The sequence below is a fragment of the Condylura cristata genome, unplaced genomic scaffold (genome assembly GCF_000260355.1).
Source record: "Condylura cristata isolate star-nosed mole 26May11 unplaced genomic scaffold, ConCri1.0 scaffold00001, whole genome shotgun sequence".
NCBI lineage: Eukaryota > Metazoa > Chordata > Mammalia > Eulipotyphla > Talpidae > Condylura > Condylura cristata.
In genome coordinates, this window is record NW_004567102.1 from 83,418,913 (window position 1) to 83,420,975 (window position 2,063).

At 48.4% G+C, this 2,063-nt stretch overlaps 1 protein-coding gene across 1 annotated transcript in view; it reads left to right on the forward strand.

Moving 5' to 3' along the window:
- The first annotated feature begins 1,084 nt into the window (after positions 1–1,084).
- Positions 1,085–2,063, forward strand: part of LOC101634967 (RING finger protein 113A-like) — an 8,044-nt gene continuing 7,065 nt past the window's right edge. Inside the window, 1 exon segment of the mRNA XM_012735133.1 lies at positions 1,085–1,090. Within this exon segment, the coding sequence (XP_012590587.1) occupies positions 1,085–1,090 (6 nt within the window).

Here is a 2,063-nt window from a genome sequence, read left to right on the forward strand (position 1 = left end):
GGGTCCCAGCTTGCTTATATTGGAGGATAGAGGAATCAAGGTGGGGGTGCAGACTTTGGCTTAGGGACATCGGAGGGCTGCCAGAGAAGGAAAGGGGCTCCCTGGATTAAATGCAATCAGACTGGGGGATGATACAGATGGGAATGGTGGGCTTTAGGGGGAACATTCTCAACTGATTACAAATGCCAAAGCAAGAAGTCAGAAATTTGTGTGTTTTGTAAAAATACAATAAAAATCGTAGCAATTTATATAAGCAGCTACACATGGATGCTTGACAGGCGGGCAGCTCTGTGGCCACTGTGTGGTTACTCTGCGGGTCTGCGTTTGTCTTTACTGCCTCTTTGACAAGCACAGCACCCAGCTGCTGCTGGCGTTCACAGGTCACCACATGGTGTGCTCATCACTTTCCTGTCCTGAGCCAGAGACACAAGGCCATAAAAATAGCCACAGTCAGAAAAGTGGCTGCAGCTTCCCAGGAAATTCTTCTTGCTCAGGACCTCACCACCAGTTTGCAAGAAGTGGAGCTATTGATGAATGCGGTGTCCTGCCAATCAATGAGCACTCCTGAGGGCTTCCGTCTGTGGTAGCTTTTGCTTTTCCTTTTCACTCCATCGGGTACATTGTCCTGTAAAATGTGGTAGTGATACCAGGAATACAAAATTAAGGAATTCAAAAAGAAATGCCAGCTACGTTTGTAGGGCAGTCTTCAAGATGCACCAGAAATTGCTCATTTTTTTTTTAAAGATTTATTTATTTGTGCATACAGAAATAGGGTACAGGCCGGAGGCTCAAGGGCCGTGAGAGGCTTCACCAGAGACAGAGCCGGGAGCAGAACAGGCAGATCAACGAAGTACACTGCTGAGGGGAGCAGCGGGCGGGCCAGGAGAGGTCTGCCACGCCATGTGGTCACCTCAGGGGCAGGGGGGAATCGAACTCATGCAGAAGCGGCTTTAGATTCTCAGTGCTGTGCTTTAACCCTCTGCGCCCACCAGGGAGGGCCTGATTGCTCATTTTTAACTGCAGGAAGTCAGTAAATGGAGAGACCAAGACACAAGGCACAGAGGAAGTGCACAGACACACCCACATGCCGGTGAGCGCTGCCTCTTCAGCTGCGGCTACAGACTGCCCCGGAGAGACAGGAACGCGGGTTCGTGGGAGGTGGCTGGGCAAAGCAGACCAGGGCAGAGCAATGTAGACATGACTGCAGGTCCCTGGAATGGTGGGCCGATTCTCCTCATGCACAGTGCCTGAAGACAAGATAAAGCCGTTGGCAGCATGAATCATAAAACTAAGCAGTTTAGCCCAAAACACTTAAGTATTTTAAGCTGCTTATGAGCATACATTTAATATGCATAGAGGTTCTGCCTTCATTAATAGTCATAGTTTACTTTGTGGGTTTGGCCAAAGTTCCAAGAGCAAGACTTTTTTTTTTTATATTAAAACAAAAAATGTCAGCTCTTTTTCAGTTTGCTCAGTAGCACACAGTGAGACCTGATGTTTACTACACAGTGTCATTCATTACACAGCCACGTGCTGATGGCAAACAGGAATCTCTCAAAAAGTAAAAGCAGAGGCCATTTGGTGGTACAATGGGTTAAATGTCAGCACTGTCGAGCTACCTGCAGCTACTGCAGCACGAGTTCGATCCCTGGCCAGGGACTGACCCACAGGGCACAGCAGACCTCTCCTGTCTCCCCGCGGCTCCCCTCAGAAGTGTATTTCACTAGACTGGCCTGTCCTGCTCCCCACTCTGTCTCTGGTGAGTCCTTTCACCCTCAGCACCTCTGGGCTACACCCCAATACTTGTATGTACAAATAAATAAAAATAAAGGCAGAAACAGCTAGACTGGTGAAGACAGTCACACAGGAGAGTGGGGGTGTTATGGACATCATCCAGGAGCTATGATGGCTTTGACCTCTGATTGTAATTGCAAATCAAGAATCCGTGTAGGTCACCAGCATCCTGCCTGTTGATGTCCTTCTTAGACCTTAAGTCAGGGAAGTGGCACCACTAATGTCATCACTATGTCTGTCCTTCTCTTCTAGTGATGCTTCTGACAATG